Source organism: Orbicella faveolata, unplaced genomic scaffold (assembly GCF_042242905.1).
Source record: "Orbicella faveolata isolate gen_17 unplaced genomic scaffold, um_ofav_v1 contig_25, whole genome shotgun sequence".
NCBI classification, from domain to species: Eukaryota; Metazoa; Cnidaria; class Anthozoa; order Scleractinia; family Merulinidae; genus Orbicella; species Orbicella faveolata.
In genome coordinates, this window is record NW_028301553.1 from 26,097,898 (window position 1) to 26,121,046 (window position 23,149).

At 40.2% G+C, this 23,149-nt stretch overlaps 1 protein-coding gene across 4 annotated transcripts; it reads right to left on the minus strand.

Annotated features, from left to right (window-relative positions):
* Positions 1–3,088: 3,088 nt before the first annotated feature.
* On the minus strand, positions 3,089–19,674 carry LOC110068351 (putative ubiquitin carboxyl-terminal hydrolase MINDY-4). Of its 4 annotated transcripts, none has more exons than XM_020775727.2 (20): positions 18,840–19,327; positions 18,516–18,563; positions 16,951–16,975; positions 16,789–16,861; positions 15,823–16,088; positions 14,983–15,037; positions 12,725–12,876; positions 11,487–11,597; positions 10,640–10,728; positions 9,483–9,584; positions 8,922–8,985; positions 8,234–8,299; positions 7,645–7,715; positions 6,664–6,727; positions 6,333–6,419; positions 5,763–5,846; positions 5,537–5,640; positions 5,073–5,161; positions 4,336–4,411; positions 3,089–3,767 (listed from the first exon to the last, which is right to left on the minus strand). In XM_020775727.2, the coding sequence occupies exons 1-20, from the start codon at positions 18,896–18,898 to the stop codon at positions 3,725–3,727; spliced, it is 1,728 nt and encodes a 575-aa protein (XP_020631386.2). In that variant the 5' UTR covers positions 18,899–19,327; the 3' UTR covers positions 3,089–3,724. The 4 variants fall into 4 exon arrangements, with proteins under 4 accessions (XP_020631386.2, XP_020631401.2, XP_020631391.2 ...); XM_020775742.2 differs by having other exon boundaries at positions 18,516–18,566; positions 18,851–19,318; XM_020775732.2 differs by having other exon boundaries at positions 18,851–19,316.
* Positions 19,675–23,149: the final 3,475 nt, after the last annotated feature.

Here is a 23,149-nt window from a genome sequence, read left to right on the forward strand (position 1 = left end):
ATCAGCGTGCGCGAAAAGTACTATTCACTTGTGTGGTATATACTAAATATATATATTCCCGCAAAATGGTACAAATTACACCGATTTGTCGCCAGACCTGAGTCTCAATGCTACGCCTATTTACGTACCTCTTCACATATAAATTTGTTTACCATATCATGTTGCAGGCACGGCCAACAGGAAGGCCTCTCCTTCCCACCATGTCAGGTTGTTCTCTCCTCTTTCCCTCCTAAATATACTCATAGCTTTCCGATTAACATGCGACCCCCTTAACTAATGATGCAGCGCAACATGTAAGAAATAGAAGAGGCGCAGGGAAGACATCTTTTAATAATGAGTTCTTTTTTTATCACACATCGACACACAGGTCATCACCCAGCGATGCATATGCAGTGATACATCAATAGTACATACCTCTTGTGTCGCAAGAGCAAAACCTGAATTCCCAGGAAGGCTAGGAAGCGATGACAAAACTTGGCCAACCGCCTTTTCTACGGCTCTAGAGACCGCAGAAGCGATTGACCTCGATAACTAGTCATCTTTACGATTACTCCCGCGCTAGTAACCCACTTGCCAAGTCACATAGACGCGCTGCGGTTACTTATTACTTATTGAATTAAATCATGGTTTTACTGATATCAAATAATGATTTATTATTTGAAATAAGGCTTTTCGTGGTTTCAAATAAGCGATTGAATTAACCATCATCCGCTGGACATCAAATAGTCAATGACTGAGCTATGATTTTAAATCAGTAAGTCGTGATTTGAAATAATAACCGCAAGATTTGAAATTAGTATTTATATCAAATCATAAACATATGATTTGAAATCAGGAGTTATTATATCAAATCATAAACGTCTGATTTGAAATCAGGATTTAATAAATCAAATAATAAACACATGATTAATTAACCTCCCCTTGCTTCTCTTAAAATAAGGACAACAACAACTTTGTGTGGCTGAAAATGGGGAACTGGGTGACAGAGTGCTCAGTTAATATTTTAGCCCCATGAACCCCTGGAGTGTCAAGAAAACAAAACCTACAGTCCAAGGAGATGTAGACAGTGGATGGAGAGAAGGGAGTAGGCCTTCACTCAGGGCAACTGTAAACATTCCTGGGTAGAGAGGAGGGAGTGGGCCTCCTCTCTGACTGGAGGGAGTGGGCCTCCACTAACCTAACTCCAGGGGGTAAAATTGGAGGGAGTTGGCCTCCGAAAATCGAGTCTATGGGGCAAGAGTGTGACGAGAGGAGCACTTCATCCCCATTCCCGTGTTTATTTGACCAACCTTAACAGAACTTGCAAAGAACGGTAACAATATAAAAAAGTATAAATTGTGAATTATGATCTCAAGTATGTATTACTGGACTGGCAGACTGTTCTAATCGACATAAACAAACCTAAGCGAGGTACTTAGTTCGTTCAGATAAGTAACATACTTAAGTGTCTCTGAGAATCGTAAAGATCCTTCAATAGATTGACATGTCTAAACTACCTCAAATGTGGTATGTAATTGCTCTAAAAGTTATAAATGTTCGTTTTGGTAATTTTAATTCGAGTGTACACAAAGAAACCTCAAAAGAGGTACTTATTCTAAGAGTCCCATTGCTTATCTTAACAATTAACGCATCTATTAAATACAACTAAAAGTGGTGCTTGAACCCTCAAGATTGACATGTTATACCAGGAGTTTTTATTATAATCGTGTACATTACAACTTAGGTGTCAAACTGATGTCGCCCTACAATTTAAGTTGTACTACAAAATATCCTAGATGATTGGAAAAGCCCTCAGGCAAACTATATTACTACAGAGACCTATGAGCGGGCAAGTGCTTTTGGGTGGGTGGGAGGGAATAGAAAATATTCTAGACAAAATGTCGCACTGTAGTCTATCTCGTGTGAGAGCAAAAGACATTGGCCAAATTTAGCAACCACGTATCAAGATGCTAAAGTTCACTCTGATTGGCTGGTTTTCAGGATTCTCACGTGAGGCCATCCAAGGTCGATGAACAGATGATTAGCAAAGCACATAGCTCAAAATCGAAACAATAGTTGTTGATTAACTAAAACTTATTTCATATGTTCAATAAATTGTGATTTTGAAATAATAATTTATTATATCAAATCATAAGCGCATGATTTGAAATCAGGATTTATTATATCAAATCATCGACGTATGATATCATCACAAAACTTTATTTAGTAAATAACGAAAAAAATGACAAAATTAAGCTAAATCATTTTTTTTACAAACGGCGCCCCATAGGACGTTGGCAACTTCCGAGCACAAACTGAAACCCACCTTAGAGGCACGGTGAAGCAGGATCGTTTAAACAACTGCCTCCTCCCGCATTGTCATAACTTTATTACGGACACATTGAACATCGCAAAGAAGTTTGTTTGTGTAAATGAACAACGCAAAAGACATTTTGTAAAATATGAATAGAGGTATGTGCTTGGCTTAACGATGAGCCCCCCATGTTTCAAAATGCTCCGCCACCTCTGAGACTCTAACTTCATTTTGACTTGCACAGGGAATCTAGTGATCAGGAACGCTATTTCCTCTGATCTCCTTTCTCGTTTGTCGCACATTTCCAGAATATAAACAACTTTAGAGCCTGAGGAGATTGTGCGAGAAATAATTCGGAAGAAAACTCTGTCTCGCTCGCTCTCCACTCGTTTAATTCAACCACGGATACTACCCATGATTCAACTCAAACAGGGAAAACCGCACCACAAATTTGCCGCGTTTTCAAAATATCCGTTCGTTTAGATCACAATGAAGTGTCCACACCATCCAGTCGATTGAAATTCACCCTCTCGTATCCGACAAGGAATGAGATAATTTTAAAATAACACCCTTTTATAGCTTCACTGCACTCATATGGTATTTATTAACAATTTAAATTGTCGTTTGGTTCCCGTCTCCAGTCACCAGAGACAGAATGAGTGAAAGTAAAGTTATCTCCTTCCCAGGACCCTCGCTCCTTTTTCGATCCAGGCATTCCATGGTACGGTTTTCCTGAAACAGCAGTTACGTTCAGCAATGTTCTACAATACTCTTGAAAAGGGTTGGCTTCCTCAGTTAAATTAAAATTCACAATTTTATTTATATTTTTCTTTTTACACTCAAACGACAGGTTACAACTATTGTTTTCTTAGAAAACAACATTTACACACCGACTTTGCTTTAAAACTGACCAGCTTTCGCTTATATGTAGTTAAATAGGAACTTCACGTAAATTATATTCTTTTTTGTAAAATAGTACGCATTTTCATGACAAAAACTTGGCCCAACAAATCCTGATTATAAAAATAATTTGCACAGCACTTTAGGTACTTTAAACTTCACTCAAAGCTGGCAGCATACAGTTACTTCTCGACAAATTTACATACAAGTTCTTTTAAAAATATTCTTCCTAGTTGGACAACATTTTCTCGCAATTTGAGGCCCCTTCTGTTTTTTAAACAATGAAAATTGAAGCCTTTTTTGGGCTGGAGTTAGTTTGTGATCGACTAAAACAAACAAAATGTTTCGATATTTCTTCAATCGGAACAAAGCAAGAGTAATGCCCACACTGTCACGTGACGATCAACTTGTCATCATAACGACCATCTCTGTTCCTAAGCAACCACGAACATCCTTCACAGACGCTGCAACTGTGCACGTTGATTCAATTTTCCCTTCCTCTTCGGACGATACTTGTTTCATGGCTGCCTGTCAGCTGTTTCCATCTTTTAATTCAATCAGTGCTCCAGGCCATCTGTAATAGGAACCGGCAGTCAAAAACGTATCAGCTAACTTGCTTTGCAGTGCAGAAAGTGATGCGTTTAACTTGGCCATTGTGCGTGCACAGATTGCACTAGAGGTATTTAGTTAATACACTGTGCAGCATTGAAGTAATTTGATCAAAGGCTGCTGCGCCGTGATCGTTATGACAAATTAGAACTTGGTGTTAGTACTACTTTTCGGAACCACTGGGGCTACGAAAACGTGATGTGAATCGTTGTCTTGAGTAAAAGCGTGTTCAACTAACAAAACACTTACAGAAGTACAAATTCGCGCTGTACATACTATTCTTCTCCCAGCTCCAGTGGAAAAAAATTACAAAAACTTGAAAAAAGCTTGACAATTGGTAGCGGTGAGGGGTGCAGATGAATCGAAAATAAATTAGAGCCACGCCAAAAAACTTGATATAGTTACCTAGGGGAGATGTTTTAAAATCTCCGCATCTTCATCACTTTTGTAAGAAAAGTTTCGTTTTACTAAAAGGAAAGAAAGCGGTGTAACCAATAACTAAATGTCTTTATACGACCATATTCTCTACTCACTTGGTTCTTACGCAGTTTTCCAAGTCAGATGGTTCTTCACCGAATACGTCATCAGGGATAAACACATCTCTTGTGTCTGTAAGAAAAGGAACAACAACAGCGTGGTGAAACTGATGATCACTTGTTACAATTAACGAGCTACGAAGTTTTTCTCTGACAACTTGGACTTTTCTAACGAAACAACAAGCAGGTCTTCTGAAAAAGCTGTTGTGCTCTGTCGTGGGGAAGTGAAAATTGCAAGGGATACAACTTAATCGCCGTTTAAATTAATCTCTAAGCCTTACTTTAAACCTGGTTTACATACGCGCAAGTAAACACGGTAGTGGGGATGCCCACAACACAAGCATAAGCACAAATATACGCAGAACAAAAAGTTCTGTTCTTCTTGTGCTTAAGCTTATGTGAAGTGAGAACGCGCTGCTGTATGCCCAAGCATAAGATAAGTCCGCCATCTTGTTTTGCTTTATCGAGGAGATATGGAACCGAAAATAAGGCAATTCAGTATCCATTCTGCACATGCGTACATGCTTATGCTTGTGTTATGGTGCCCTCACTACCGTTATGCTTGTACTTGGACATAGGTCGCAGTGAAAACCAGGTCTTGCCAACAGCACTTGTTCTCAGGTTTTTTCGCCAGCATGCTTTGTGTAAGAAGCATGTAAAGTCATTGATCGCCGCCCGACGGGACAACGTGGCCCAAAATGTTACAAAGAAATAGAAAAGAAAAGGTTTTCTACCTATGGTCAACACACACTCGTTTGAAGTACCACTGTTTCGATTTGCCGATCCAGTGCAAAACAGTAAATCAAATCTTCGCTCCAGCTTCCTGAGAAAGAAAATAGAGACACTGCGTTAATGTGAGAAAACTGAAACAGCAACAACAACAACAAAAAAGTCATATGCTAGAGAGATCCTACTTCCCTTGTAGCACACAAATGACTCGCATCACACAGGTGGTAAGGAGAGCAAAGGAGAGCGAGGGGATAGTAAGTACTGGAGAGGGAAGAAAGTGAAGGAAAATTTATCAACGGAGATTTATGGACACTGGTTCAAAGTAGGAACGGAATTGGTGTAAATGTGGTTCGTGTTTAATCCGAATGTGTATTATTTCATTGCTTATCACGTGTATGTGAAAAATGTAAGATTTAGAAGAAACGTTAAGGGGGCTCAAGTAGTCTAATAGATAAAAAAGTTAACTGACCAATCATTGACGAGGTCCTTGTTGAGTGAGAACAGCACGCCATATCGTTCACCCGTTTTCACAACCCAGACTGGAAACTTAGGAGTCTTGAGCATGCTGCCAACCTGGTCAGCAAATAACACAGAGGGGACATGTTACGTCATGTTACTTATCCTCAAACAGTCTCCAAGTATTTACTTAGCTCAAAGATGGATGTCATTTTCGTGCTATCCCATTTTAACATTACCTGAAACGATTTAGGATCGAAATGCTCTTCAAGAGATAAGAATCCGATCTCACTTCGATCTTTAATGCCATGCAGAGGGTGGGCCTGCGGACGAGAGAAACGTTACAAAAGCTATATGGTGAGGGTGGGGAGAGTACACAACCCTATATCAAACAGGGGAGAGCTGGGGAAAGATTATCAAAATTCCAAAAAAAAGGTTAAGCAATGATGGAATGTACAATAACAAGTGCTCCATAATATTCAGTCTACCCCATTCAGGTACCAGGTGTCCTTAACAATTTGCCAGTCCCCAGTTATACTCCTGCGTGGAGAGGCGCCCGTGAGAGCTAATGTATTGCTCAAGAACACAACATAGCCGGTGATCTTGGCAAAGGCTCGAATCCAGATCTCTCGAATCTGAATCTGACTCGCTAATCATCAAGTTAGCTCGAACGAAAATGTTTTTTTTTTCTCTTTTATCGGAGTGTGTAATGCGTGTCAAACTTTATCATTACAGATCTGTCAGACAAAAATCAAATAAAAAACTGCAACTAAGACAAAACAGAACACAGAATGCAGTTCGTCATTTACCAGCTTTCGTCCACTTTTGTTGCACTCTATGTCGCCATTGAATACGTTAGCAGCAGCTCTGCCGGTAAGCATCAAGTTAATCATGGCCTGTGCAGAGAAGAGTAAGAAATTATTTATTTATGTGATATTCATTGCAAATTTAAAAGTTTACTTCATATTTACTGCAGTCTATCATCTGAAACGGTCGCCTCTTTCTACTGAGCCCACGATGTTCAGGAAACGTGTTGCTAAGCAACAAAAAGCTCTCGAAGTGTTTGTACACAATCAGAATATCATAGGAGACATTTTGCAAGAAGAAGCTCCAGCAACTGACTGAGGCAAAGTTTCCTACCTGGGTGCACGAGTCGTGGGGGCCCATCAGAGTCGAGTTCGGATCTCCAAGGTCCTCGATTACACTGGAAATACACAAAAATAACCAGAAACATTTAAAGCATGAATACAGAGTGCAAAAAAGGTCTGAAATCTATGTGATATGGCGGTTTCTATAGACATGCTACGTCTACGTGTGTTTTACGGTTGCTGAACTCCGTGACTGGTCAATAAAATCGTGCAAAGGACCGCCGTAACAAATCAGATGGAACGTTTACTCAGCCAATCAAATGCAAGACCAAAATCAATCGTCATTTGACTCGCACGACTTTTCCCGCCGGCTTGCAATCGGTGGCGTGTTTTCCCGCGCTTGGCCGCGGTGCATGTTTTATGTTTTCCGGCGGTTCGAGTTTAGCACTGGTCACATGTCTTCCCGTATTTGGTACCGGCTACATGCTCACACGTGCTTGGCACATGCTACATGTTTTTCCCGCGCTCGGCACCGGTTACACGTTCGTTTACATTTTAACAACGGTCACATGGTTGTCCGCGCTGTCTGTCCGCTTCGGCTTCTGATCGGTACTGAGTTGAACCTCTCAATAACGGCCATCCTAGAGCAGAATTCACTGTAGTAGGGACCTTTCAATGATAGGCGGGAAGATGAATGTATTGGCGCACGGTCGGAAAGAAAATCCTGGCCGTTGTATTCAGGTGGCTGTAACAGAGAGCTCGAGGTGGCTGTTTGTGGAGGAGAGTCTGTGTTTCACTGTTCTTATGGCAGTAGGCGCTTCAGAGTAGTGATCAATTTGGTCTGAATACTTTGACTTTGGCTTTAACTGTCGCTAGAAAACGCTGTTACGTGTAATGGTTGCAAAAAAAGAACGGCTACGTTAAAGGGATCGACACAGCGTAAAATTTTCGCGTAAACGTAGACGTTTGTGCGTGTAGACTCGACGCACTTTACAAAAAATAGAAACGTTTGTAACGAAAAAATCAGACATACCTTTCAATTGTTCTTGACAAGATTACAGAATATAATAGCAGGATGCAACCATTTCCGTTTGTGCTTTCGAACTACAAAAGAAAATCACCGAGAAAAAAAAAATTAAATCAACGGAGAATGGTTAAGTTTGAAATGTAGGACTGCAGACATTTGACTTAAATATTATGGTGCTAGGCCCAAACACTTCAGGACAATATCCCAAGTTAACGGTTCTTTATTCTCACTACCTATCGGCTTGACAAGGTCATAACGTTGTAAGGAGAAATGGGATGATGATCTCCTGGGAATAAAAGGCTAATAACCAAGCATTCTCGGTCAGTATAAGGTGAAAAGGTGGAATTTGAGTGGGACTCTTATTCACGAAGGGTAACATAAATCCTTGGTGTTTATAAAAATAAAAAAAATAGATAGCAAGAGGATTATTATAAAGGTCTGGACCCCATAGAGAAAGACAAATACAGAACCAGTAGATCCATACCATTAAGAACCAGGGCGGATTTAACACTAATCCAGTGTAAAGCGTTACCTGGCCTTCGCACAACTTGGGCCAAAATGACAAGATAGACATCTTGCAACATCATGTACTTACAAAAGATAACTGCTTCTTGAGGAATCGTTCAAGATCGGCAAAATTTGTCAATCTAAACAGATGAAGCTATGAAGAAAAAACACGTCCATTATCCAATGTAACACAGCGTTTCTTAATTCTAATAAGCCCTGTGACTCTATGTTCGAAACAACCTGCCTCTAATGGCTTCATAGCTAAGTTGGTAGGCATTTTGGCTTCTCGAATTCTACAAATCGGTGTAGCTTATAACTAATCACTGTCGGCGCTTTTTCTGTTGCATGGTTACAGCTCTCCTGCATGGGATCCTACAGAAGTCCATCGATGGTTACCCTTGCATACAATGAAGGTGAATTTTTTAAGCGCCGGAGAGAGCGCATTTCGATTGGGTGTCCGCCGTCGTGGATTCGGAAACTAGGAGGGTAGCGTAATCTGCGTCGCAGACGTAAAACGGGGAAGGGGTAGGGGGGGGAAAAAACGCGAGGAAGAAGAAGTCCCCCTCACCCTCCCCTCCCCCGTTTAACCGTTTATCCAATCGGAGAAGAAAGAGTGAGGCTAAACTCCTGCACTATTGTTCTAGTGCGATGCACAAATGTCTGCGTTTGGGAATAAAGTTGAAAAAAAGAGAAAAGTACTCGAACAGAACACTATCTATTCCGCGAGACTGAGCAGGAAAATTTTATTTTAAAGAAATTCAACTGTACGAATATACCTTTTCCGTAAGCTGATCCTCTCTGTAGTCCTCCATTGTTATCCAGTTACATTCACCACACGGTCTGTAAATAGAAATGAAAGGGGTAACGTCACGAGTAGGAATCTTGAAAAATTAAACCTAAATTTTTCAAGTTCAAATCTAGCCTCCTAGGCCGACGCTCTTGGAGCCCGTCACGTGATCTTTCCAGGGGGGAATGCGATCCATAAGAACGTCTGCGTAGAAGGCTAGTCGTAATCCATCTTAGTCTTTCCCAATTTTAGCCACCCTTTTGCGTTTATAATTACTTCTTCTGTAACTTCTGCGAAACTTCGGCATAATAACCAACTGCGAAATTTTGTCAAGTGAGGTATCAACGTCGTTCCCAGGGTCTCTCACCTTGAGAGGAGAGGGAAGGGTGGGAAGATGAGAGACCCTGTAGACGATGTTGGTGAGGAATACGCTCAACGGCACCAAAACACGATTTCCAACCCACACTTATACCACCAGTCTCTCCCTCAGTACAATAATGTGAGCAACTCTCTACCCCTGAAGGGGAAAGGATACAAGTATCAGACTCACAGTGCGACCGTGGCATGTTTGTATCCTCCAGCTTGCCATAACATCTTTGCCATGGCAGTAATCAGTGCCCTCTGACGGTCTGAAGACATGGGTGTTAACATGCTATGAAAAACAGAGGAACAAATCAAGGTAACAGGCTCATTTCGGGCATTTACTCACATTCAAAGCTCATAGAGTTTAAGTGAACTGAAACAGCTATTGAAATTATAAGCTTTTCGGAGTACTCTGACTTATCTCAAACAGCGATTGAACTGAGCTTATTTATGATCCCAGATAATACGCTCTAAGCGGTTCAAGTTCAAACAATCAGACCAAGTTAAGTCTATCTGTACTGACTTTTCTCCGTGAAAGTTTCTCGATTTATGGAACTTAAACTAAATAATCAAAAGCAACCTCATGGAGGTTAAAATATTTCACCGAGATAATTTCTGCAAAATTTTGAAAGAATCCCAGGCAAAGTTGAAAACGCGAGTTTACAAGATTGTTCATTGACAGTTGCCAAAAGAGTTGAAAGTAAAAAAATCAATAGCATTTTAATCCATGCCCTCTGGGTCCGGCTGCAATGCCCTATCAATGCCTGCAGTGAGTCGCATGCGAATGGTTTCCTTCATGTCTAAGTTCTCTAACGACCTGTTTTCTGACAGTATGATACATGGCTTTACCTACATAATATCTTTTTGTGTAGATAATTAACAAATAAAGAAGCCTAAGCCGTGTATTACATTGTGATAAAACACGACCGGCATTTGAGAACACAAGGGAAATGTAGAAAACACGAGCCGCAGGCGAGTGTTTCTACATTTCTCGAGTGTTCTCAAATGTCCGGAGTGTTTTATCACAGTGTAATACACGCCCTAGGTTTCTTCGTTTGCTTTATGATATAGAGGTAATGTGGCGAAAAACAATAAAACACGTTTTTACTATGTTTTGTACTGTAATAAGACATGGGTTTCTGACCAATCAGAGCGCGCGCAGGGTCCTATCTATATTATAATAAATAATAAAGCATACTTTTCCGTGTTTTATATTCCAGACTGATAGGGTTTCCAAGCCAATCAGAGCAAGCGCGCGATCCTGCAACTGTTCTTAAAAACGTCCGTAATGACCCACGTGACTGAATGGAGGAAGGCATGTTGATCAACCTTTCGAACACTTACCTTTTAACTTGTTCTATAGATGACTGTTCATACAACAAGTACCGTAAGAGGAATCCCTGCAAACACGCCATGACACCTCCAGGACCCAGCTACAGAAAATAACGGATCAAAAAACAGTGTTATTTCACACCAATAACAGGGCATAACACAGCATAACTATTATATACGGGGACTTACTACTTGTCTTATAAAATTTAAGCATAACCTGACTAAAATAAGCGTGATGATTAACAAAACCCTCAGTGTGAAAAAAACCCACACCAAGCTTTCGACGTCATTGCGGCGTCTTTGTCAAGATCTATTTGTCACGTGAGCTTGTGTGGCCAAAGTCACGAGCCAAAATGTCTCCGCACAAAGCCTGGTACAAGGCTGCTCAACGGGTTCGAACTTCCAGCCTTGTACAGAAACATTTTGTCACGTGACTTTGGCCACACAAGTCACGTGACAAATACATTCATTTGACAAAGGCGCCGCGATGGCGTGGAAACCCTGTGACAGCGAAAACTGGTCGATACCGGACTCCGTTTCGGTATACAAGACAATATTCTGTGTTTAACAAAACAAGTCTTACTGCAAAACCTTCCACATGAAAATGAGTTTGATTTGCATGAAAATGAACCTGTTGGCGGAACACATTTCCATAGGAATGGTTTCGCCGATGACTCGCTTTGAAACAGAGGTAAAAGGCAACTCGGAAGTAGCCTACTGGAAAACAACAAAGACCAAACAGTAATTCAACACATCATTACATAAATAATTAAGTTAGCGAATAAATGATTAGACACAGTTAAGCGCATGACAGTCGTGGTTTGTCCACAAAGCGAAACAAAGAGTGGTCACAGATTACCTTGTAAAAGCTCAGAGCGTAAGACATGCTCGAGAAAAAGTTGATGTGCTGCTTTCTCCAGTCCGAATTGAAGGAAGTGTATGGCGTACCAAATAACAGAACTCGGAGAGCCTGAAAAAAAAAGCAATAAAGTCAGATCCCCTCTTTGAGAATAACTCGAGCCCGCAATATTCGGCAGAGAAGTTGCTAAGCAACAAGCCGTCATATTATGTCGTCCTGCCGATATGACATGCGTAACCATGCTAGTACCCAGGGTTTCCTTCGCACTGACATTAACGAAGTATAACTTCTCAGAACTGCACCCTTTCGCGAGATCGTGCCAAAGAGATTACGATACAGTCCAGCAAAAATATATCCTAGGCTGCGTACAAACGTTTCATCCTGCGTTGGAAAGGAAAGCAACTCGACTGTAAGCAGGCTTTCTCTAACTAAGACTATTTTTGCCACATTTTGTATTCTTCTTGGAAGAATTTAGAGCAAAAGCGAGATTTTTCCTACAGAGAGACATTTCCAACCCTTTCATTCGTGTGACCTGGTAAGCAAGTTTGCAACCCTTTTTCTTTTTTCAATATTGCGCACGGCAGGCACAGACAACCTAGAATTTCCTATTGCTGCAATCACGGGCATTAGCGTTGGCCCAATGATGAGAACGCTCGCCTTTCACCAGTGTCGCTCGGGTTCTCTCCCCGACCCAGTCCTAAGTGTCATATGTGGGTTGAGTTTGTTGTTGGCTCTCGTCCTTGTTCCGAGGGTTTCTTCCGGGTTCTCCCATTTTCCTCCCTCAACAGAAACTAACACTCCAGTCTCGATGCACGATCACTTTATAACGAGATCCTACGAGCTCTTACATGTTTCGCGGGTCAATAAAAATTACATTGTGAAAAGTGAACTGATCAACATGACACGAGCGTGGGACAAAGAAAAATATGAGTCCCCGACAGGAATCGAACCCATGACCGAGCTACGAGAACTCATGGAGAACAAGGTCATGTGTGACAGGCCTCCTGCATACTGCTAGGATCAACACTGTCGATGTCATCGTGAGTGTGATAAGTGAACAAAGATGATGAATTTTAAGCTCGGTAATGAAATGTGAAAAATGAACAGATCAATATGACACGAGCGAGGGACAAAGAAAAAATTACATTATTTCAAATTTTTTTGTTACATTGCTAACACTATAAGGACTCTGTACAGGTTTGTTTTATTTTATAATTTTTTTTTTTTTTTTTTGTTACCCTGGCCACGTCCAATGTGATTGGTTCTCCACCCGGCACAGCCGGTTTAACCGTTTCTACAGCCTGTTCTCTTTCCAAAGATTTCCTGTGACTGGAAGAACTTTGCCTTTTCGAGGGAGTTGGAGTTGCCTGAGACAGCAACGGACCAATGTCTGCAGAGGTAAAAAAAAGTCATTTTAAAAAGAAATGTGAAAAGAAGCCTTGATGTCCAAATGAAAATTCTCTCAAATGTTCTCTATAAATTCCTTAATGAGAAGTTGGGAGAAAATGGTTGTTCAGAGAGAAGAAATCGCGACTTCAGTTTGGTTGATTATTTGCTAAAACCTGGTCAAACGTACGCAACATTTTAACACAACTACAAAATTGTAGCGAACTACATGTTGTACATGTTTGGCCACCCTGTTACAACATGTTACAAGATGTTGGATGGTGCAACAAGGCGGCCAAACGTGCGCAACATGTCTTGCGCAACAGTTTTGCAATACATGTGTTGAAATGTTACGTGCATTTCAAGTGACCGGACCTTAAGTCTTTTAACCAAAAAAAGCGCAACGAAAACGACAAATGAAATGTAGACTGCAAATAATCTATTTTTTTCGTGAGTTTACACGTACGCTGGCTAAAAAGGCTTCAAACAGCGCCAATTTTCCCTCCAGAAGTTCAGGCCTTGTCCACATTACTCCGGAGGAATTGGAAAACGCAACAATCACTGGTCATTTTGGATTTGTATTTGAGGAAAACTCGGCCGGTCATGGAAATCATATGATTAGCGTGATGCCATCGTTTTCGAAAAGCTCCGTTTTTCAAATGTTTTCAGTCCACAATAAAGCGAAAAGCCATCGATTTCAAATTCCTCCGCTTTAAAGAGCGTTTTCGAAAAGCTCCGTTTTCGTGACGGGTTAGCGTGGACGGTAGACCTAACCGTAGAAATAAAGCTGCGTTTTCAAATTTCGCCGGCGTAGTGTGGACGCGGCCTCACTCGTGAACAATGCCTTTCTCTCGAGAAGCTCGCGAAGAGCTCGAGTATCACTTCTGAATATCGACACATGTCGCTTCCCACTTGTTTCATACTAGATGGTTTTTGTTTGTTTGTAAGAAGGGACACATTTTTTACAGTCTAAATCGCTGAGCTACGGGCGATGGTTATTGCCAGTGAGTTTGAAAAAACCGCTGCTATATCCTTTAAAAACGCGTTGTTGTCCCCTCTCGCTACCCAGCACAATGTTTAAAATCAGATGAAATTGCAGGTAGTAGTTTTTAACATTGTATGGGGGGGTGGGGGGCGAGGTTAGGCAGGTGAAGTTGTATTCGCGCCTGGCGTGTGCGCAAAAGCGCCAAAAGTACAAATTTGTCCCAAGACTTTCGTCCATGATTGTAGCTATCTATCAAAGCGAAGCAACGATTTGCGGCCTCGTTCAAACCGAAGACTATAACACGAGTAACGGCACAGGGAGCCCTCACATCCGTTTAGAACATGAATAAAAGATGAACCTACCTTTATCGCGCGTGTTTTGTGTTTTGTGGCGGCCATTTTGAATTTTTAATACGCGCGCGGTGTGCTAGTGCGAGGTCTGGAGCCGAAATTACGGAAGTCTGGGACGGGCGGGAAAATTCGCAAATTCTCGGGGGTAGCCGATCGCTCACCGAGGATAATAAAGTGACAAGCTTGTCATTTTCTTAGAGCTCCGAGCAGGCTCCGAGCGATTTTCCGTAATTTCGGTTCCAGACCTCGCACTAGCACACCGCGCGCGTATTAAAAATTCAAAATGGCCGCCACAAAACACAAAACACGCGCGATAAAGGTAGGTTCATCTTTTATTCATGTTCTAAACGGATGTGAGGGCTCCCTGTGTAACGGTTAGCATGGAAAAAAGGTCATAACGCTATTGATCTTAAAGTTGTAGGATCACTCGTTTCTAAATAAATGTCTTTCTATAATAAAACGGGTAGACAACATATAGTTTACATGATCTTTTTTAGCACATTATCTCGTTAAAAAGAATGAAATCACCGAATGTAGACAGCAGGCGTTTTATACCAAAAAATTTCTAACTAAATTAAAAACGAGGAGCCACTCACCCGCTCCATACCATAAAAATGTGTTCATTCCGAAAAAGAAAAGGCTCCAAAATTCTTTCAAAATCGTACCTTCTTGGCACTTCGTTAAATATGTAAATTATTTCCCTCTAACTTCAAGTGAAATATCATTGTTATCTGAGTTTGTGACATTAAGGAGCAAATATAATCGTGTTAACTACCTGGTGATTGCTGCTTAACTGCTTCCTGTGGAGGGCTTGTTACTTTTGCTGCAGGCTGCAACAACAAAATATTCTGTCGTAGAAAACATGTATCTTGTGATGTTTCGGGACAAAATTGCCATCAAATCGATGCAAACATCAAAATGTCAGTAAAATAACGTAGAAAAACACTAAGGAGGTTAAACTAAATCAAAATAAAACAAGGATGGTTAAAATTGGGAAAGATTGAGAAGGACTGCGCAAAATGGTCTTGCAAAAGTGAGGCTGTACTTTGAGAAGCATCATCCGCGAGGTCGAGCAATATGGTCGAGTTGAACAACTTCAAACACGCGGCAGCAGCGACTGATTTCCCCGCACAAAATGTATAGTGTAATCTGGTACGTGGCACTACGTCGCCGGCAAATAGTCTGTAATTTCACTCGGTGACAAGATAGGCTTTGTGGCGCTGAGAAACTGAAAATTTTAGAGATTGCTTTGGTTTATTCTATCGTTGTTATAACTGATGGGTCACAATGCGCAAGACTCCTGAAAAAAATCAAGTGTTTTCACTGAATTTCCACAGCAGTTGATTATCTCTGCACGACTGGCTCATAAAAACAGCTCGACAATTAATTTTATTCCACACTTCAAAGATTAAACTGAAAAATTCAAAGAAATCTTTCTTAGTCTTTCTATTCTACATTTTCAGCCATTTCAAGGAATATTGATGCAAAAGTTTTTTGTACGTTTTAATTCAGTCACTCACATATGATCAGTGTAACTATCTCAAACTCCAGCTGTCAATTTTACTCAAAATTCTAAGGCGACCTATATTTATTCTATTTTACTTTTTATACTTACCAACGTTGCAGGTTTATTCGCAGCCTGTTCGACAGACTCTTCTTTTACAGTCGTCGGCAAAAACGTTTTACTGTCTGAGGCGTCAAGTTTTCTACTGGCTTGTCTAACAGGTTTTAACGGTTTGGGTTGGATGGATCTAGCCGGCTTAACCGGTTTTTCCTCAAGGACTTTCCTGCGTTCTCTTCCGTGGCGAGAACATACGTGAGAAGTGGCTCTGTTGCTCGAAGTCGTTGGAGGTGTTGGAAGTGTGAACACGCGACTGGCATCTGTAACAAGAAAAAGCAGTTCACCGCTTGCTTGAATGATTATAGTAACTTTCCTCTGTCTTGATATCTGCTGACATTCATGTTCAATTGCAGAGAGCCCGGCAAAACCGATAGAAAACAGAAGACGCGCGCAAAGCGGGAATCACGTCGCCCGAGAATTGGAGAGTACACATGATCCACTCCAATTCTCTCTTTATTTTTTCTGTATTTGCTCTTCATCTCTTCCGTCACGTTTCTATGGCTGTACACAGTCCACTGTACTAAGCAATTCAAAAAATTCGGGCTGAATGCTCCAGCCAATCAATGCACAGATGCTACTTTCTCAGCCAATCACATGCAAAGCTATAAACCAATCGCAATCTTCCAAGATTTGAAGTCGATTTATCAAGATCTCAGAAAAATCATTGCAGAATTTGCAGGACTGTTGTAGGAATTCCAGGGTCCTTTACGAGGTTGGTGAGAATCTTGACGATCCTCGAAGATCTATGTAGAACATTGAGGAGTTTGATCCAGATCCTCAAACATCTGCAGTAAGATCTTAATGTAGATCTTTAAGGCTATACAAAGGTCCTTGAAAGCTTTTCACCTTTATTAGGCCTCTGTCCATCCCATGGCTTTGAGATGGGCAATTTATTATCAAAATTCTCTTTTGGGGGGCAAGGGGTGATCACATGATGTTTCACAAAGATATTGATCTTACCCATGTCAACATCTTCAGTAACATCTTCTTGAACATCTTCTAGCTCCAGTGTGTTTGATCGTTTTAAGGTCAACTGAAAATCAATGAAAGACAATTTACAGGTTATAACAAGGGAGTATTAAAGTGAAAAGAAAATGTTATACAAAATTATGCTTGACTTACTGTTTTTGGTACAGGTGTTGCAAGGCTAGAAAAATAATGACAAAGATGAAATCAAATATTAGAAAATGATAGTGTAGAAGGTTTACATACTAGCAGAACTGAGAACACTCAGGGTGGGGTGGTACCCTCTTACATGGGCTGTGTAGGGGTGTGCCGCTGGACAGGGTATGCATTTTTGACATTTAAGTCTGGAATGGAATAAAAAAATGTGATTCACTGGTCTGGAACAGGGTGTCATTTTCCCAAAATTAACACGCATCTCGCTTAGACAACATTAGCAATGGAAATATGCCAATAAGGAGTTTCATTAAGGACCTATTTTGCCTGCCTGGTTTGACCATCTAGCAAAAAGTTTTTCTCATAAAGAAGTTTAGTTCAAGCAGTTTTGCCCGCCTGTGAAAAAACAGTCACCCTCATGCTGAAATGATAAATGAAAGCTCTTGTCAATATCAGATGAAGGAACTCTCACAATCTCTCAGGGTGAACTATCAGAGATTGACCAAGCTACTACCACCTGCCACAGATGGTACTGGACCCTGGCGATTGAACAGGACACACACACACTGTTCTCGGCACACCCTTCCCAATTTTTTGGTGTATACCCTTCCCTCCCCTGAGTGAGAGCATAACACCGAGAAATTCATCAAGTTAAGAACAAGGAAATTGATCACTGTGGAACATTTTGATGTTAATTCAAAAATTCCCTGTTTTTGTCAGTTTTGTTGGGAGTATAAAAAATATAGGTATATATCATAAACTCAGGAAAGCGTTTGGTGACAGTTCCAAATCCATGCATTTCTTCCTAAAAACACTCTGTTGTTAAAAGTTTTCCAATCTCATTTGATATAGTTTATATCCAAAATTTAATATTGACAAATAGCAAATAAGTGAGGTAAAGTAAATTTTCAACAAAATTGTTACAAAAAAATGTAATTTCCTGTTTTGCCTCAGAAATTTTATGAATGTATAGTACCAAAAAAATTTATAAATACTTCTTATATTAGAGGGTTCATCTTCCCCAAAATTTTCCATTGATACAGTCTGCCAGGAGAGGTGGTTAAGGAAGGGGGGGGGGGGGGGTGAGGGTGGTTAGGACTAGTCCACTGCACATTAGTGGTTTGTACTTCTATATAACTGGTGGAGAAGAGGGGTACTGGGAGAGAGTAAAACTAAGTTATTTACACAAGAATACAACATAGTGACCCTGATCAGGGCTATGGCCTTTGCCCTCTTGACCCAGAGTCACAATAACTACAAGGCCATCAATCCGCTAACAAGGGGTACCAGACAGGATAATCAGAGAAAAAATGTTTTAGAGGCGAAAATGAAATGGAAAATATTCCCCATAACAATACCAACCTTTTTAAAGCCCACTAACACAGGTTAATCTGCCGTGAAAGTTATATGACCCCCCCTCCCCCACCCTACTGCCTCCCCCCTAAAAAAACCTTCAAATTTGTACCCAAACAAATTCTTTGCACCTCCACTCTGGGTAGTTTCAAAGTTTGAGTTATATTACATTACATTAGTAATCTATAAGTTATAATTGATTTATTAGTTCTAACCTCTTGTCAAAAACTTTTGTCCATCCATCTTCAGAATTCTTTGACATGCTCCTCATGGATATATAAAAAAAACAACACACTTACAATTTGTTACAATTTCTTCTAATTTGTTCTATGTGCAATTGGTTGAGATGTCAAGATGCATTTAAAACCTTAGGTGACAAGTTGGTGTAGATGTTATGCATTTAAAGTCAGGATACTTTCACAAGTTTCTCTAATTAAGACCAAAACACTCAAATGAACTGCTATTAAGCTTAATTCACAATTCTTTCATTGAGCTTAACTGCATATATAATAACTATTAAGTCGAATTCTCCAATTCACCTGTCGTTTACCTGTCTACAAACTCTCCTTTTCACTGTTAATGCCTTCAGCAATAACATTAATTAATCCTTGGCCAAATTTATAGAGCGCAAGTGCCTCTCCTCCTTAAACTATTTTACACGACATTCCACGATCCCGTTACATGAAATGTATCTTCACGAGTACAAAATCCTTTGTTTTAAGTGATGACTCTATATCTTCACACGACCACCATGCATATCCATTTTTCTTGGCTATAAACATGGAGACTACTTCGCACTCTTCGTACGTAACCAGACGCCATCTTTGTTTCCATGCAGTTGTTATGTCATTAAAACCCAGACCCCCTCACTCTCTAAATGCTTTGTCACCCTTACCGTGCTCTTTACAATGTTTTTTCATGATTAGCATAAACAAGAGGAAATATTTTCTCTTGGCATAAATCATTAGCATAAATTTACCAAAAGTGTATTCTCAAATACCGGTACTTGGTAAAAATAATATAGAGCGATATTGTACAGTTTTTTTGTACAGTTTTTTTGTACAGTAGAAAACCTGTTTGCCGGACAGGTCGGCGCGCGCACGCAAAACTGTCACACTCTCCCTCTTTCACTCCTGATAAATTTATTGACTACAGCAGTTGGATAATAGATATCTAATTAGATGTTTTGGTCGTGATTAGGGGTTTTATCATCAGTGTTTTAATACTGCTACATCAAATTTACACACGTATCTTTTGAATGCGTGTCTTGGAGCAGATTTGGAACCGTTTCCTTTCAAACTCGACGCGAAAATTACAAAATTCCGTATCTGAACAATGACGCCAATTACGACTGGCCCTGTTAGTTTTGCCGTGGACTAGTACCTTGACTTAGTGCCAGACGTTTTCCTGTAGGGACCGAACCAGGTCACGCCGCTGCACAGAAAATATGCAAGCACGAACCGCTATATATGGAAACTTGTAGGGGACGGACCATTATTTTTTGAGGGGTGGGGCTTGGGGAATTTTGGGGGCATACCTTATTACATGAAATTTTCGCGACACGTTAATTTCGCGAATTTCGTGATTTAAAAAAAAATCGCGAAATTTAAGTGACGCGAAAATTAAATGTCGCGAAATTAACATGATGCGAAAATTAAGTGACTCACATTACGTCAATAATTAAAAAAGCGACTTTATTACCATTACACACGTTTATAACAATCATTTTGAACTATTCTGTGGTAATGTTCTGGTCCTCTTCATCACTACTGCTTTCCGTCTCCACTCCAGGTAGCGCTTCTTTTGTACAATCCTCAAACTGTCCATTTACTGGCTCCTTGTAGTGCTGTTCCACTAGTTGCTTAAACCTTTCAATTGCCTTGTAGACACTGTGAGAACATCTTTCTTGTTACTGTTTACATAACCAGTTGCGTTTCTGTTTATTTGGACGTTGTTGATAAAGTTGTTTGATCAAATTCAGGGACATCTTAAATAACATTGACAAAGAAATATAGTGTGTCTCACTCAAAAACGCGAAATTAAAGTGAGTCAAAATGCAAAATTTTCGCAAAATCGCGAAATTAAGGTGTCGCGAAATATGCGAACCTCAAAATCGCGAAATTAACGTGTCGCGAAAATTTCATGTAATAAGGTAATTTTTTTCTCACCTTTAGGTTCTGTAGGATTTTTTGGGTGGGCAACAACCTGTGAAAGAATTCCTTTTAACAGGACCTGGATAGTAAATAGCACTTGCTCGATTTTTCCCCATGCCTCCCCTCGCACGATTTTTTTTTTCCACCAGTTTTTGTTCTGCAGGAGTTTTCAGTTTACTGAAATCGCCCAGCCCCCCAACGCCCTCGAAAAAATATAACAAGATATATAAACAGGATGACCCATCAGTGTATTCAACACTGTTATCAGAGGGGTTCTGTAAAAGAAACTATAGTGAAAATAAGATTAAAAAAAAGGTGAAACTGGGTAAAAACAAGGCGTACAAAATTAGTAAAAATGTTCACTTAAGCTTATGCTAAATAGAAATCTTGAAGTTATGGGTCTAAATTCGATTGGCAGACTTTGAAAAGAATGCGATACTCAGTTGAGTAAACTCTATTTCACACGTTCAGGGTACTGAACGTGGAAAACAAAGCTTACACAACTGAGAAATTAGGTTTCCTTTACAAATACACTTTTCTTCTAGCACTAGCCAGTTTTAACAGGCAAAATTTCTAAACAGTACTCCTGAAACGTCTGTGAAATTATTTGTTTTAATTCCTCGTCCTCTTATTCCTTTGCACTCTGGCCTGGTGAAGCTACTTTTACCGGTTTACATTCATAAAAAATGCAGACAAAATAGAGAATATAAAAGCAGAGACCGATCCCACGTAGGATGATTTTTTAAAGGTGTACTATAGGTCGTGTTCTATTGGGATCAACCGTTTCTGGCTGGTTGGGTTGGTCGACAACAACAACAACAACAACAACAACCATTTATTTGTACTCACAATTTATAAAATACGAGTTTCTTCGTGTTCTATTGGGGAGAAACCGTTTCCGGTTGGTTTGGTTGATCAACTTTTTCAACCGGCCTCAAACCAGGTTGAAACGGTTGAAAAGCCATTTGTGTGACTATGTCGCGAGATTGTTGCTCGCGTAAGGATTATTCCTAGGAATTTTGCGTCGCAACCGAAAACGGTTGGAAAAGTGTTCTATTAAGAAACGTTAACCTTATCAATCCAAACCGGTTACGGTAGTATACGTTGACACGGTTGATCCCAATAGAACACGACCATAGTTTCTATGACAAGCCTATTAGATCACTCTACCAGCAGGATCATCGATCCTCCGTGGTTGCGCATGCTTAATTAAACAATTTGTACACAAAATAGACCACGTTTTATAATCCACTTTTTCTCCTCGCCGTGGCCGCAATTGCGATGCACTCTTTCTTTTAATTATAATATGTTTTATAAGAATATCGAGGTTGAAATTTGCGAAATTTTAAGAGTATTTTAAGAATAAACCGGAGGCTTAGATTTTGAAAAGAATTTAATTTTTTGTGCTGAAAATTTGTGAATACAACACAATGATAGCTAATGATATTTTTTAACTAAGCCGTATAAAGTTCCTCCTTTCTCTAAACGGCAAAACTGGCCAAAAATCAACAAAAACAGCACTAGCCGTATGTTCGATGCTAATAAAGTTACATTTCTGCAATATGTTATGTGCGTCATATCACGAAGGCTTTAATTATTGCCTGCAGGCGGGCTGCCAAATTACCTTAACATCATCCAGACCCCAAATACATTCGTAAACAGAAATGTCTTACGCTATAATCCTAAAATATTCACAGGGATATTTTCAGCCTAAAATTGGCAGAAAAATAAGAATATTCAGCCTCGGCCTGAAAAACAATAAAGTGTAGTCGGCGTTCCATGTATGATATCATGTCCAAAATCACCTACGGTCTTTTTACAGGCACTGGCATGGAGGCTTAAAATATCTGTTCTGGACAGTGCATTGGGACTTGCAGTGCACAATCAGTTGACCTCAGAATTGTCCTGGTGAAGGAATGAAGGACAAAACAACTGTCACGCGGTTTTTCGAAACAGTATTATTTTGGCTGCAGGATGGAACTATTTACATAGTGGCGATCGATAGCGTCCAATCAGTGCACAATTCGTAATTTGTAAACATGTTCTAGTTTGACAAACAAAACCGTGGTGAACTCATGTTGATCAGACATCGCTAAAATGATCATGAACAACAAAGGAGATGAAAAAAAATGTGTCCCAGATTGAAAGTATTGATGACACTGAGAAAGTAACTCTAAGTAGTTTGGAACAACGAAGTGCGGAATATAGCAAACGTATTCCTTTCCGTGTCAAGCTGTAATGCGGCAAAATTTTTCTGCATTAAAATTAAAGCAATCGTTACGTGACGCCTTAGAATCCCAGAGTGTCAGCTAGTATCCAAGGCGCACGCGATTCGTGATATGATCTGACACCTAGAGTTTCGGGTGTCTCGAAAACACAGACCTCGAAAATGCAGACTGCGGTCTGTGGACTGCGTTTTTCGAGACACCCCTGGAGTTTCCAAGCATAGACATGTGAATTTTTAGAGGTCATTAGCTGTCCATTATATATTCAAGCATGTGCGCAAGAAAAACGTGACTTTCAACTAGAATATTCAAGTGTGTTCTTTGATGTAGTTGTGATGTATTTTCTGTAGTCAGAAAAAACCCGGAGTTGTTTCCACCCGTAATAGGATATTCAGATGTATTTCAAGTATACCTCGGAATATTTAGGTCTATTTTTCGTATTGGGGCGATTTCGGGCCCCGAATATTTAGC

Excerpts from the sequence above, each read along its gene's own strand:
- LOC110068351 (XM_020775727.2), bottom strand. The coding sequence starts at position 18,898 with ATGTTATTGCTGAAGGCATTAACAGTGAAAAGGAGAGTTTGTAGACAG. Across the intron at positions 16,862-16,950 it reads CAACACCTGTACCAAAAACA|TTGACCTTAAAACGATCAAA; the intron begins GTAAGTCAAGCA and ends ATTGATTTTCAG. Across the intron at positions 7,716-8,233 it reads TCAAGAAGCAGTTATCTTTT|TTCGAAAGCACAAACGGAAA; the intron begins GTAAGTACATGA and ends TTTCTTTTGTAG.